The sequence below is a fragment of the Balaenoptera physalus genome (assembly GCF_965194825.1).
Source record: "Balaenoptera physalus genome assembly, chromosome: 19".
NCBI lineage: Eukaryota > Metazoa > Chordata > Mammalia > Artiodactyla > Balaenopteridae > Balaenoptera > Balaenoptera physalus.
In genome coordinates, this window is record NC_138900.1 from 21,389,911 (window position 1) to 21,404,250 (window position 14,340).

General features: G+C 42.2%; 1 protein-coding gene across 2 annotated transcripts in view; it reads right to left on the reverse strand.

Annotated features, from left to right (window-relative positions):
* The window catches only part of URI1 (URI1 prefoldin like chaperone), a 64,753-nt gene extending 59,693 nt beyond the window's left edge, over positions 1–5,060 (reverse strand). For both annotated transcript variants that reach the window (XM_082437653.1, XM_082437652.1), the window contains exon 1: positions 4,609–5,060. Coding sequence is in view for 1 of the 2 variants with exons in the window: in XM_082437652.1 (XP_082293778.1) it covers positions 4,609–4,713 (105 nt within the window). In the remaining variant the exon portion in view is untranslated. The remainder of the gene's footprint in view (positions 1–4,608) is intronic.
* Positions 5,061–14,340: the final 9,280 nt, after the last annotated feature.

Genomic DNA, 14,340 nt, shown 5'->3' on the forward strand with positions numbered 1-14,340 from the left:
TTAAAAAAAAAATGATAAAAGAAAAGAACTACATTAGAAAGATCAAAAACACATTCTTCAATAAACTACTTATAACTACTCAATTTAGAAAAAGCATTTTATTTTACAAAAAAAATGCAAATAGCCAATAAATACCTGAAAAGGTTATCAACCTCATTCATTAGTCATTAACTAGAATGGCTAACAAATATGAAAAGGATAGACAGTACCAAGTGGTGATGAGGACGTGGAATAGCTGGAACTTTCACCACTGCTGATAGGAATGTAAATTGGCATAAGCACTTTGAAAAACAAGCATTATAAGCAAAATTGAAGACACAAATACTCCATAAGAAAGTTCAGGGCAAAAACTAGAAACAACCTAAATTGTTCACCTGAAAAATTAAGAGAGTTAATGAAGACTCTAACATCAAATTTGTAAACATCTATCACAATGCCTGGCACACAAAAAAATCTATTCTATACAATGCAATCCCATAATCCCATCATTCCTCCCTTCATGCATGACAAATGGATTCTTGTCATTTAAGATTAGTATGATTCTCAAAACACATTCCAATGGTTTCTCATCTCACAAAAATAAAAACCAAAATCTTTAACAATGATCTAGTACAGCTCCTTACCTATCACAAACCCTCTGTCATTTTAAATGTGCCTATTCCATATCTTTACCACTAGAATGTGATCCCTGTGAAAACAAAGACTTTATTTTGTTCACTACTGCATCCTCAGCAGAGGAAGAAGGCATTAAGTAGGTACAATCTGGCAGGTAGCAGGTACTCAATAAATATCTGCTGAAAAATTATATGCTTGGATTCTGGGCTTGGAAAGAAGAACAATACCTGTGGTATGGAGTACATGACTGACAGTTTCCTAAACTATGTGCAGTTTATCTAAGAAATATGCAAACCAAAGTTAAATTAGCTGTTCTGCTTTACAAAAATTTGAAATATTTACTCTTAATGCATTTAATTCCCCAGGTTCTATATCAAGAAAGTATAAGTTATTCCAAAATTCCAAATTACATGAGCCACTCAGTTATAATTATAATAAACTAAATAATATTATCCTCATGAATTTTCCAAAGTTACCATTATCCTGCAAATAAACCTAGGAAAACAATACTATATACCACTTTTTCCACAATACTATATAGCAGAATCTCAATAGTTCTGTTAAAGATAATAGTATCTGGAGATATAAAACACGGATAGAAACATCACCTTAGCCAAGAAACCAGTATTTCAATAATGTAATTCAAAGACAGAACCAGATTTAACAAGATCTTAGTATGAGGAAACTTCCCTAGAACAGCCCAAGACACTCCACTGCAGTCCTAGGTTTAACTTTTACGGCATAGATCAGTCCAGAGAGGCTTCTAAGTAGATTCCATTTTTTCCACCAAATACTTTACTCCTATTGGCAAAAACAGATTTAGTTAAAAGAAAAGAGGGGGAAAAAAAAGATGATCCAAGTTCCCTCTTGTCCCTGTATCTTTGGATAGAGAATTAACAGTAAACAACATCTCCAAGGAAAAGAGAAAAGGAAACCACTCGGGGAACAGATATCTGAATAAATTGTACCCATCCGCTCTGGAATAAGAAACAAACCTGCCTAACTGGTGTTCAAACCAGCCAAAAGCCATTTGTCAGGAGCAGAAAATATTTAGCAATTAAAGATACAACATCCCATCTTTCATTAAAATTAATTAAGTTTTATCAATAGCCTTTCTTGAAAAAAAAAAATCCCATTCAATTCACTCACTTTTAGGTAAAATAAGAAATGAAATTGTGTGCTTTTAAAACATTTAGTGGTGCATTTTCCTATATAAACTGTGTGAATATTTATATACATATAAACATAACTAACCACACCACACAGTGTTCTACAATTTTTAATGACTGCATAAAATCTCCTCATACCAATCCCCTTATGTTGAATTTTTAGCTTTTTCATTATTACAAACAAACCTGCAGGGAACCTTTCTGTACATGTCTTTTTGCTAGATTTAAAAAAAAAAGAAATAAACAGAAGTTTTAACCAAAAAATATTTTTTTGAAAATGTCAGCATTAATGCCAAAAATGAGAACAATATTCAAATATTTGATCCTGTCCATTTACTACAGATGTTGTCATTTACTGAAGTTGTGGATCTTTCATGCCCCCCTTTGTCTTTTTCCTTAGGTTACTAATTTTTTTCCCTTGTTATTCAGTGCTCCAAAGGATAAACAAGGAAAAAACAGAGAGAGGAACCAAGATAAAACGTGTTATACTCCTTATCTGAATTAAGAAGCAAAAAATTGATGAGCAACATTTAAACCACTTTACCTAGCAGCCATTCTTAAGGTTCCCAGAGAAAATAATGCCCTGAAACTAAGGTATCCATTGCATATAAAGAATTCACTTCTCTCCTCTGCATCTAGAGCCTACTAGGTAGCTACCATCCCAGGCAAAACTGAAAAAATAGTCATTCAAATAATTTTCGTCAGGATTTAATTCTCTCACAGAACCCTGGTAGGGAAAGGCAAGTCCTAAAACACATTTAATTACACTTACATAAAGAAATACTAACTGCTATACTATAAAACTCCTATGACAATTTTTCCTTTTCCTTCCAAGAATGTCCCAACACTTCCACTTACTAAAGTTCACTGTACTCCTACAGCTGCTGCGTTGGTTTTAAAGCCTAAAGTCCCTCACAAAATTTGACTGATTTATTTACTTATTTATTTACTGACTATTTACTAGATAAAGTTTTCCTATACTGAACTATAATTAAAGGATAGCTATCTAACCAGTTTATTTTGTGGCCTCATGGGTCTCTCCTGTCCACTGAAGCAGATCCGTTAAAATACAGTCTAGGCCATTTACTGAGGGACTTTATCATGAACTGGGAATGATTTTACATACCCATGACAGACATACACATGCTTATTTTATGTGCCAAAATAACATTAACACAGCACAGAGAAGTAATTTGGTACCATACTCAATGTCTACTGAAAACTGTCATCCAGGTTCCCGTAGGACCGTAACTGAGAAGGCAGTTTTCAAATGCAACTGGATACCATACCAGAAAGCTGTTCAGAGCACCCCCAAACCGTATCCTTTGTATTTCAGACACACTAACATCAGAATAAAACCAAGGATTTCTCTTTTTAACATGCCAAACAGGAGAAAACATATCAAGTCAGCAGTATGCAAACATCATACTATGAAGGAGGAGTTAATTCCTCTACAGAAAGAAAGACAATGGGAACACCATCTTCTGAGGGTCTGTTTCACATTTTCTAAAAGACTAAAAAATGTAAATAGTTTTTGCCAAAAATGAACAAATTGGTTTCATGAAGGGCTGTTTTTTCTTCTTTCTTTATTCTTCTCTTAAAGAAAAAAAAAAAAAACAAAAAAACACATTGTCTACAATTTAAACGCACCGAACCTGAATTTTTAAACCCCCAACTTGAGGAAAGCCAAGTTCAAAACCCAACCATTGTATATGGTATTAGAAAAAAAACGGCTCTCAGAAAGGGAAATCCAACGCACAAAATAATTTAGAACAACCAGAACAAAGTAGGAAAGGTTCCCACAATTCATCCTGACAGGTTATTTCCAAGCAAACCAGGATTTAAGTTCTATAAAAAAAGTCCCTTATCTAGCTAAACTGGGTATGTTTGTATACCTATGTAAGTAGTCATTTTTATACAGAAATGCTCAATAAAAAAAGTTAGGAATTCCCAGTGTTTATAGTTTTTAAACAACTTCCTAACCTTTATAACCATGATACTCTCAATATGACACATTTTAAGTAAATGAAACGTTGCCTTTCCAAATAAGAATTTCAAAGATAGTGAGAAACAAATGATACAGAATCCAAAGGGAAAAAAATCTCAGATTAAACAATAACACTGTATTTCTTAGATTGGTATACTTGTTCATATACAATCCCATTAGGAAATACAAAACGTTCCTTCCTCTTTACTGGTAGATTAAAACTCATTTATATAATTGAAGTTAAAATTTAATAAAACAGCATTCTATCATGACAAATACTAAACCAAAGCTGAAGCTGCACATGAAGCGTTAGCATTACAAACCTAGTAAAACTTTTAAGTGCAATCAGATAAAGAGCAACAAAGACTATACATTTTACCAACGATGAGGTAACAAGCTAAAAAAAAAAAATAAGGTGAACTATTCATTCACAGCCTGTCCTTCACCGAGAATATTCCCACGCACTGTTGTACGCATTAAGATTAAAAACTCACTTTCATACACAAGTTAAACAGATTATCGCATCTCTTTTCCCCAACCCTCCCCTCCCTTCGAAGGTCAAAGTGCTCCAGACAAGACAACGAAAGCACGTGACAAAAGTTTCCCCAACACGCTTTCCAGGCCTGGAGGCTATGCTCCTCCCCCGTTCGGGGTCCGGGGTGAGCTAGGCCGGGACCAAAGGGCTGCGGCCCACCGAGGGCAGGACGGGGTCGGCCGGGGCGAGCGGGGGTCAGCCCCCAGCCCCGTGGAGGGGGAACGGGGCGCCGAGGACGCGCCTGGGCGAGGGCGCCTCCCGAGACCGCCGGCGGAAGCGCGGGACGGAGCGCGGCCTGTTACCTTTTCCTGCTCCTCGCGGAGCCGCGCCACCTCTGGGGCGCGCAGCGGCGCCGCGGCCGAAGCCGAGGCCGAGGCGTGGGGCCCGGGGTCGGACGGGGCCTCCATGGCGGGGCGCCGGGGCCTCAGCGGGGCGAACGAGTCCTAAACAAGTGTTTATGAAGGCGGCGTGGCCGGCGGCTGCCCAGCGCCCGCGTGCTTGCCCTCATGCACTGCGCGCCCCGCGCTGAGGAGGCCGCGCCCCACTTCTCTGCTACCGCGGCGGCAGCTGCTCGCGTCCGGGCTGCCCGCGGCCGCATCTCACACGCGCATGCCGCCCGCCGCCGCCGGCGCCCCCGCCGCCGCGGGCTTGGAGCAACAGGCCGGCCGTCGATGGCGAGAAGCCCCGATCCAGTGGCTGGGCCGAGTCAGACGTCCTGTGGCGGCCGCTCCTCCTCCGCACCTCCCCCGTAGGTCCCGCCCCTCGCCCCGCCCAGCGCGGCACGCTGGGAAGCGCACGCAGCCTCCGCCCTTCGTCACGCCCCCGGTGATCGCGTGGCGCAGGAGCGGCGCGGCGGCGGCTGGCTTATCCGGAGGCTAAGCTGCACTGTAGCCCTTTGGAAGCTTTCGTTCTAGGGAAGATCGATGCTCAATTCACGGAGATGAGCCCTGTCTTAGCCTTGTGTCCCCCTAATGCCCCCAGTCGTTGAGCGCTGCATCTGGCGGTAGGAGCTTAATTCGTGCACTAGTGCTGGTTCATAAGCATATTTAATTTTAGCAAAGTCAACTCTTCCCTGTGCCTGTTTAATGAATTAAAATATGCGATTAAGTTTTGTATGTGTTAATTACTGCACACACAATTTTTCCTTATATAAAGGTATTGTGCTTTAATTAACATATTGCTATGTATGGGCTATTTAAGAGACTTTTCAAGGATAACGTTGCCCATACTTTTCCTCTTATTTCAAAACTCCTGTGACCTCTCTCTCCTACAGCCTCTGTATACAGTAGGCACCCAATTAATGCTTAATGAATGGAATTGGCCTTGCCCTAACAATCATCTCTGCTCTAATACCTAACAGGGGGTTGGGTCCTGTTCCTTCAGCATTGTGCAATGGCAATGGGCTGGGAGGTAGCTGCAGTTCTCACCCTGGTGTGCCTGCTTGCTAGATTTCTCTTCCCTTCTGGCCAGCTCCCCAGTCCAGATACACCCTTTTTACATTTGCTTCAAAGAAAGAAGTGAGGAAAATTTGGACAAATGGTAAATGTAAATTGCTCTCTTTTCCTCACTACATATCCAACCTCTGAAACAGGCAGTCTCTGACTGCTCTAGCACCACACCATCTGTGTATCCTCAGCTACTTCAGTAGCTTCTTCTCTGGTCTCCCTGCTCTCACTTTCGCCCCCTGTAATGGACATTGGCAGCTGCCCACCCTATTTCCCCTCATTCAGATGTTCAAACCTAACCCACTTAGCTCTTGTGCCTGTGGGAAGCTGACCCACCTGCGGCTCTAGTAGAAGGGTAAGTGCATTTATCTTCTAAGTAGTTGGTTCTATGTGCTGTCTACAAGAGACTCACTTTAGATTGAAAGACACAAAAGGGTTGAAAGTAAAAGGATGGTGCTGTGGGCTGAATTATTTCCCATTTGAAATTACCATGTGGAAGTCCTAACACCCAGTACCACAGAATGTGACTGTGCTTGGAGATAGGGCTTTAAATGTGATTAAGTTAAAATGAGGCCATTAGTGTGGGCCCAAATCCAATCTGGCTGGTGTCTTTATAAGAAGAGGAAATTTGGAGACACAAAGAAAAGCCAGGGGCATACATGCACAGAGGGATAATCACATGAAGAGTCAGCAAGAGGGCCTCCAACTCCAAGCCAAGGAGAGAGGCCTCAGAGTTAGCCAACCCCTTCACACCTTGATCCTGGACTTCCATCCTCCAGAACTGTGAGAAAATAAATTTCTGCTGTTTAAGCCACCCAGTCTGTGGTATTTTGTTATGGTAGCCCTAGCAAACTAATACATCAATAACCTAACTGTATACTTTAAGGAACTAGAAAGAGAAAAACAAACAAAACCCAAAGCTAGCAGAAGAAAGAGCAAAGATTAGACTAGTGAGAAACAGAGAATAGTAAAACAACAGAGAAAATCGATGAAAGCAAAGGTGGTTCTTTGGAAAGATGAATAAAATTGACAACCTTTCCTAGATTAACTAAGAAAAAGAGAGAAGACTCCAATTACTAAAATTAGAAATAGAAGTGGGACAAAATTCCAATTTTACAGAAATAAACAGGATTATAGGAGAGTACTATAAACAATTGTATAACCTAGATGAAATGGACAAATTCCTAGAAAAACAAAAACTAACAAAACTGACTCAAGAAGAAATAGAAAACTATGAAAGCCCATTAACAAGTAAGGAGAATGAATCAGTAATCAAAATCCTCCCAACAAAGAAAAATCCAGATGGCTTCAAAGGTGGATTTAAAACATTTAAAGAAGAATTAACACCAATTCTTCTCAAACTCTTCCAAAAAACTGAAGAAGAGGGGACACATTCTGTGAGTTCAGCAAGACAAAGACACCAAAAGAAAAGAAAACTACAGACCATGTCCCTTATTAATATAAATGCAAAACCTCTCAATGAATACTAACACACTGAATACTGAATTCAGGAGCACGTTAAAAGGATTATATACCACGATCATGTGGAATTTATCCCAGGAACACAAAGGTAGTTCACCATACGAAAATCAATGAAGATAATACACCACATTAATAGAAGGAAGGGGAAAAAACTGCATGCTAATCTCAATTGATGCAGAAAAAAGCACTTGACAAAATCCAACATCCCTTTATGATAAAAACACTCAATAAACTAGGAATAGAAAGAAGCCTCCTCAACATTATAAAGGCCATACATGAAAAACCTATATCTAACATACTCAAGGGGGAAAGACTGAAAGTTTTTCCTCTGAGATCAGGAATAAGATAAGGATATCTGCTTTTACCACTTTTATTCAACATAGTACTGGAAGTTCTAATCAAAGAAATTAGACAAGATAAGGAAATGAAATGAAGCCAAATTGGGAAAAGATGTAAAATTATCTCTATTGGTAGATGATATGATCTTATATGTAGAAAACTGTAAAGAATCCACAAGAAAAAAAAAAAATGTTAGAGTAATAAACTCAAAAATGTTGCAGAATGCAAAATCAACCGACAAAAATCAGTTACATTTACATACACTAGCATAAAAAAGAATAAAATATTTCATAATGAATTTAAGCAAGGAGGCATAAGAATTGTGCACTGAAAACTATAAAACGTTGTCAAAAGAAATTAAATAAAACACAAATAAATGGAAAGACATCTATTTTCATGGGTTGGAAGACTTAATATTGTTAAGATGAGAACTATTGTGGACTGAATGTGTGTTTCCCCAAAATTTGTATGTTGAATCCTTGACCTTCAGTGTACTGTATTTGGGATAGGTCCTTTATGTAAGTAATTAAGGTTAAATGAGGTCATAAAAGTGAGTCCCTGATCCAATAGGATTAGTATCCTTTTAAAAAGAGAGAGCTTACTCTCTCCACACACATACACTGAGGAAAGGCCACTGGGGGACATAATGAGAAGGCAGCCATCTACAAGCCAAAAGGAGAGCTCTCACTGAAAACTGAATTTGCTGTCACCTTGATCCTGGACTTCTACCCTCCTGAACTATGAGAAAATAAATTTCTCTTGTTGTATTTTGCTATAGCAACCCAAGCAAATTAATACAACAATGCTCCTCAAAGGAACTGACAGATTCAAAGCAATCTTTATGAAATCTCAATGCCATTTTTTGCAGAAGTACAAAAACCCAGCCTAACTCTCATGGAATTGCAATAGATTCTCAATAGCCAAAACAATCTTGAAAAAGATAAAGTTGGGAAAAGTCTCATACTTGCTGATTTCAAAACTTACTAAAAAGCTACAGTAATCAAAACACTGTGTGACTAGCATAAGGATAAACATATAGACCAATGGAATTTAATTGAAAAGCTCAAAAATAAATCCTCCCATTTATAGTAAATTGATTTTTGACAGGGGATACAAAATCATTCAATCGGGAAAGGACAGTCTCTTCAACAAATTATCCTGGGACAATTGGATTCCATATGCAAAAGAATGAAGTTGGACCCTTAACTTATACCACTGAGGAGTCCTCAAGCCAAAGTTGGCCATCAAGGCTTATGACGTCTCCCATTAATGGGTCTGATTTAGTATCCCTGCCATGCCCAGTTATAAGCTGGGAAGCATGGCCTTGGCAATGGGTTTCAGAGCATAGCAGCTGAAGCCTTTGGTCAGTTACACCCCTGCAATCAGAAATCTGCCACAGTCCACCATCGAGGACCGTGGGGTGGATGTCTCAACTGGCTGGGCTGCTTGGGTCTCTCTGTCAGAATGGGACCTTGATGCACATAGATCAATGAAACAATAGAGAACAAAAAAAGCAAATGATTTTTTACAAAGACAATGCAATGGAGAAAAGTCTTTCAAACAATGGTGCTAGAAAAATTGGACATCCATTTGCAAAAATAAAGAACCTCTATACATACTTCATATCTTACACAAAAATTAAGTTAAAATAGATCACAGACTTAAATGTAAAATACAAAACTATAAAACTTCTAGAAGGAAATATAAGAGAAAATCTACATCACCTTGGGTTTGGCAAAATAGATAAATTGAACTTTATCAAAATTAAAAACACTTGCTCTGCAAAATATACTGCTAAGAGAATGGGAAAAAAACAAAAAAAAAAAAACAAGCCACAGACTGGGAGAAAATATTTTCAAATCACATATCTGATAAAGGACTTATATCCAGAAAAATATAGAACTCTTAAAGTTTAACAATAAGGAAACAAACAGCCCAATTAAAAAACAGGCAAGAGATCTGAATAGACACTTCATCAAAGAAGATATGTAGATGTCAAATAAGCATGTGAAAAGATGATCAACATCATTTATCATAGGGAAATGCAAATTAAAATAACAATGAGATACTACTACACATCTACTAGAACTGCTACAATCCAGAAAACAGACAATGCCAATTTCTGGCTAGGATATGGAGCAACAGGAATCCTCTTCTGTTACATGGGAATACAAAAGGCTAACAGCCACTTCGGAAGATCGTTTGGTGATTTTGCACAAAGTTAACATAGACTTACCATACTACCCAGCAATCGCACTCCCAAGCATAACCCACCTGATCTGAAAATTTATATCATCACGAAAACCTGCATGCAAATGTTTATTGCAGCAAAGTAGGTTTACTATGCATGGGTTTAGTTAACATAATACTGTGCAAATCAAGAACTGCCTGTTTTGGATTTATTTCTTCCTGTCTTGGGGCCTCACTTTCCTCCAACGAGGGGAGTGACTTGGGGATTCCTGAGTGCCTTTTACCCTGATGTTGGGGAACTCAGGAGTCTACAGATGTCCCTCTGCCCCCGTGCCATTGAGGCCCAAATACATCTTAACCTGGCTGGCTTCACACTTAGGGTTGCCAGATTTAGCAAATAAAAATATAGGAAACATGGTTAAATTTGAATTTCAGATAAACAATATATAATTTTTAGTATGTCTATGTAATATTTGGAGCATACTTATACTTAAAAATCCTCATTGTTTATCTGAAATTCAAATTACCTGGGCCTCCTGTATTTTATCTGGCAACCTCATTCACACTTCTGCTCCTGGGAGCCTCCCTGCTTCCCCTGCATATTCATTCTCCTACGTTGCTTTAAAAATAAACACCTCAAGCATCAAGGACTTAAGCACTGATTTCAAAGTCCCTGTCACATAAATGGCTCACTTTCATCTGCCAGGAACTGAAGATGGAAACCAGTGACAAGGACAAAAGGAAGCTGGGTAAGAGGAAGTGGGGGACATGGGGGCATTTCATGAAGTTAACCCTAGCTCAAGTCTTAGGGTTTGTTTACAGTACTGGTTCTCAACCTTGGCTGCACACTGGGGCTTGAAAGAATATTAATGCTAGGATCTGGCCTGGGTGTTGGGAAGTTTTTAAGCTCTTCTAAAGAGTCTACTTAACAGTCAAGGGTGCTGTTTTCTTGCTGCCAACAAACCACCCAAACTTAGCGGCATAAATCACAGTTCTGGAGGTTGACAGGGTCAGTGAGGCAGTCCTCAGAATCTCATGCAGTTGCAGTCATCTTGAAAATCTCTGCATGCACAACTCTGGACTTGAAGTTAGCTGTCACCTGAAACCCCAGTAGAGTGGTCAGCCAGAACACGTATATGTGAGCTCTCCTCTGGCTCCTTTAAGCCACACCCAGCTCTGCCTGACATACTATCCATGCCTTACAGCATGGCAGCTGGGTGCCAAGGGAAAGCCAGCTGGAAGTGTATCACCTTTCCTAATCTAGCCTGAGAAGTCACGTAGCATCACTTTCAGCCACATATTATTCATCACAAGCAAGTCACTAAGGCCAGCCCGTATTCAAGAGATGGGGGATTAGAATTTGTGGTCATAAGTTAAAATCACCAAATGTACCATTTGAAAAAGAAGTCTCCAGAATTCATTTCCTTTTCTACACTCCACCAGCCCAAACTCCTGTCACTGCTTACCTACGAAAGTCCAGTGGCCTTCTCAGCATCTCCCTGCCTCCCATCCCCGCCCCAGTCTGCCCTCCACACTGCAGCTGGAGTCTTAAGCTCAGAACCTTTCATGGCTTCTCACTGCCCAGAGCAGAATCTAAGGCCTCAGTAGCCCTGTGAAGCTGTACACAGACTAGCCTTTGTGTCTCTTGCCCACTCTGCATCAAGCTCCAAGGCAGAGCCCGTGCTCTCCTGAGCCATGCACCTGCTCAGCTCCAGGCTGAAAAGGTCTGCTTTCCCTTCGCAGGAAAAGCCGCCCCACCCCAACCCAGCTTCAGCGTCTTGCTCGTCCTTCAGGCCTTTCTTCAGACCCCGCCCCTGGAAAGCCTTCTCCAAGCACCCTAAGGCTCAGAGAAGCACCCTGTACTTCCCTTTACTACATGCAGGTCCTTTCAAAAATGTTCTCAACTTTGTACTGAAGTGTAACACACATTCAGAAACATGCACAGATCCTGTGCTGAGCTAGATGAGCACACCTGTATAACCAGTTCCCAGAGCAAGAAACAGAACATTCCTGGACCGACTGAAGCCCTCCAAGGCCCTTTCTGTTCACTGGCCCCCATCCCACCCCCTCCCCACTCAGGCCGGGTAACCACCATCTCTACTTCTAAGATTAGTGTCACCTGTTTTCACACTTCATACAAATGGACTCTCACTGTATGTGCTCTCAGTTCACTCGGTATTGTAATCATAGCTCACTATATAATTTGCCGGCCCAGTGGAAAATGAAAACGCAGGACCTCTTGTTCAAAATTGCTAAGAATTTCAAGATGGTGAGAGCAGAGCATAAACCAAGTGTGAGGCCCTTCTGAACTCCTGTGTGAGTGCCTCCGTCGTGTGCCTGTACAGCTAGCCTTGACTTCAATCACCTGTTTGCTTGTATGTCTCCTCCTCGGGGGCAGGGTGGTGTTGGCTGCTATTAGCTGAGTATAAAGGAGTCAGGGTCCCTTCAGACTGGTTCCCAGGTAACCCACAAGAACCTCACAGAGGTCCCGAGGCTTGGAGGGAGGGTGGTCATTCTAAGCATCACACCCACTTTACAGATGCAGAGTCCAGACTAAAGATGCCACAGGATGAACCCAAGTCCCGCAGTGGGTGAGTGCTGCGGCTGAGCTTCACACTCCGGCCCTCTGGCTCCAAAGCCCCCTGCTCTTGCCTTTAAGCCATGCCCAGCTCTGCCTGAGATCCTATTATGTGCCAAGAGTTGGACTCAGGATGAAGCCAAGTGCTGCCCACAGGAACTTACAATGCAAGTGAAAAACCAAAACAGGACTTACACACATGAAAGGTTATTAACCAAAACATTTCTTCTTTAAGTATGCCTTGTAGCTGCAAGAACTGGAGATGGCCTCTGTCTCTCCAAGCAAGATGAGTCAGTTGGAAGGGCCTTGGGGGAGGCCAGGGAGCTGAGGACAGATTTTTGTAGGAACACCGAGGACTGAGGAAGGGGACTACAGCCCGGCTCACACTGTCTCGGTCTGGTCCGAGTGCCACCCCTGCATCCGCTGCCTTGAGCACCCTGCGTCCCTCAGTCCGTGCATCACTCTTAACGGTCCCAGAACAGAGTCTGATTAGGGGCAGGTGCCCGACCCCTGGCTGTCTCAGGATTGGTGGAGGAAGGGCCTGGCCCCTTTGGTTCCCACAGTGGGAAGGAGGAAGTTCACTAGAAGGAAATTAAGGAATTCTTAGGTCCACAGAATGGAAGCTTTGTGGCTGAAAAATGGCAAAATCCCCTACAGTGCACACATGTGCCTATATAGCCAGTATATGGAACAATAGTGAGGAGCTCCTGACCTTGAAAATAGCTTTGCCTTTGCTGTGGAGTAGCTAATAAACCATTACAGAAGATGAGTCTGCAAGCCCCCAAACACTGGTGAAAGAGTGGCTACAGCAAAGCTCGCATGCCACACACTAACAGAGGAGCTACAGCACAGGCAAGCCTCAGCTCACCACCACACAAGCTGCCACTTTCTCCTGAGCACAGCTTCCTCGGAAGTAAGACCATGCTAACATTGGGGGTGATCTCCGAGGAGCCTGGAAAAGAGCCAGAGGCTCAGCTGGAAGGAATTTGGAAAGAATATCCACCTGTGACACAGAGGCCTAGAATCTGGCGGACATGAGGATTCCAATTCTCTCTGTGGGCAGGGGCACATCACCAGCACAACTGGGATAAAATACATGCCTAGCCTCTCCTGCCTCGGCTCCAGTCCCAGTTCACAGGACTGACTGCTGAGAAGTGGATAATGAGGGACCTCGTAGTTTGTGGAAGAGAGCTGACTCTTGCTCCCTGGACTGAGCAAAAAGGGCTGTATCTTCCCCCTCTCCCCAGTGCTGGCACGCTAATATTACTGGCCCAACCAGGGGGCATGTTTGTGAAAGTGTGGAAATGCTTGACTCCACTCATATAAGCATTTCCTGCACTAGGTCTGGGTAGAACACAGTCACAGAACAGGGATGGAAGGCAGGTGCTTCATATCCATGTATCAGTTAGCTATTGCTGTGTAACATACCACCCCAAAGCTCAATGGCTTAAAAGAACAATAATCTCTTATTCTTCCTGAGTCTGTGTGTGGGCTGGGGTCCAGCCACAGGTTGTGCTTGACTGGAGCACCTCAGCTGAGTCAGCTTTGTTCCACATGTCTCTGTCTCACATCTTCCTCCTAGGACCAGCTGGCTTTGCCCTTCTCTTAAGAGACAACAGAAACACACAAGAGAGCAAGCAGGCACAAAAGGCCTCTTGAGGCTTAGGCTCAGAACTGGCACACCATCATTTCAGCCTCATTCGGTTGGCCAACACAGATCTATCTCATGCCCTGCCTGGAGTCAGAATGAGAGGACACTGCAGTTACTTGGCAAAGAGTGTGGCTACAGAGAGAGGCAGCAAACAGGGCTATGAGTGCAATCCACCACCTGAGGGCGAGTGGAGCTAGAGGACAGAGACACAGGAAGTGACCTTGACCTAAGGGGGCTGCAAGGGCAAAGCACATGCTAAGGAGCCAGGAGGAGAGCCACACGGGGCAAGTCCCAGGCAGGGAACAGAGACGAGGGAGGCAACAGGCCACCGAGCTGGCTGGCTGAAAGT